This window comes from Temnothorax curvispinosus, unplaced genomic scaffold, assembly GCF_003070985.1.
Source record: "Temnothorax curvispinosus isolate PA1 unplaced genomic scaffold, ASM307098v1 QBEX01002911.1, whole genome shotgun sequence".
NCBI lineage: Eukaryota > Metazoa > Arthropoda > Insecta > Hymenoptera > Formicidae > Temnothorax > Temnothorax curvispinosus.
In genome coordinates this window covers 15,297-16,201 of record NW_020212691.1, presented here as the reverse complement: position 1 = coordinate 16,201, position 905 = coordinate 15,297, and the positions used below count along the sequence as shown (strand labels likewise).

The 905-nt window shown below is 37.1% G+C and overlaps 1 protein-coding gene across 1 annotated transcript in view; it reads left to right on the top strand.

The window, feature by feature from the left end:
• Window positions 1-533: 533 nt before the first annotated feature.
• LOC112452061 overlaps window positions 534-905 on the top strand; it is a 6,575-nt gene continuing 6,203 nt past the window's right edge. Inside the window, exon 1 of the mRNA XM_025012079.1 lies at window positions 534-760. Within this exon, the coding sequence (XP_024867847.1) occupies window positions 534-760 (227 nt within the window). The remainder of the gene's footprint in view (window positions 761-905) is intronic.

Below are 905 nucleotides of genomic sequence, written 5' to 3'. Positions count from 1 at the left end.
GCCTCTGCGTACCGCATCTCGAGGCGAAGACTCGAGTCCCGATATTTTGTATACCGCGTCGCGTTGCACCGGCACTACCGGCCACTGTAATCTACCGCGTCCAGTTTGTATGTAATACCGAATCCCGAGTATTGTATATTATAGTTTATTATAGTTTGGAATAAAGTGTATGTTACTGTCGCATGGCAAATTGATTACTGTCTCTGGGCCTGTCATCGAACTCCCGATCCTGTAAACCAGTCCGCGTTCGATAAAGTCAGGCCGTTACAGATTATATAATATTATTATATATGTTCATTTCTAATTATATATAATTATATATAATTACATATGATCATATAGAGACTAAATTCATATATAAAGAAGCATTGTTTATTTTAAAGTAAAAAACAGATATCATTTTTGATAAAACAACGTAGACTCACGTATACAGGTATAGAGTTAATAATTGAAAAATTTAATAACATAAAATAAATTGTGAATGGTTTAATAAAGGAGTCCACGAAGAGAAGTAGAATCGAGTAAGGAACGCAATGTCATCTACCAAAGAATCACAGGAATATATGAAACGAATAAAGGACGCTCAAGAGGAAGAGATGCCAACAACAAGTTCTGATAGAAATGAGAAGAAGTCTGCAATATCATCTTCGGAAAGATCACGACAATGTAGGGAACGAAAAAGAAAAGCGGAAGAAGACGCGTTGCGAACATCTTCAATGAGAAATCTGAAAATGCCCGAGGCAAAGTCATCTACCAAAAGGTCAAGAAAATGTAGGAAACGAAAAAAGAAAGCGCATCTAGAATATAATGAAGAACTAGAGCAAGGTCCACGAGAAGAACATAGGCTTGAGATGTCGTCTACGGAAAGATCACGACAATGTAGGGAACGAAAGAAGAAAGCGGAA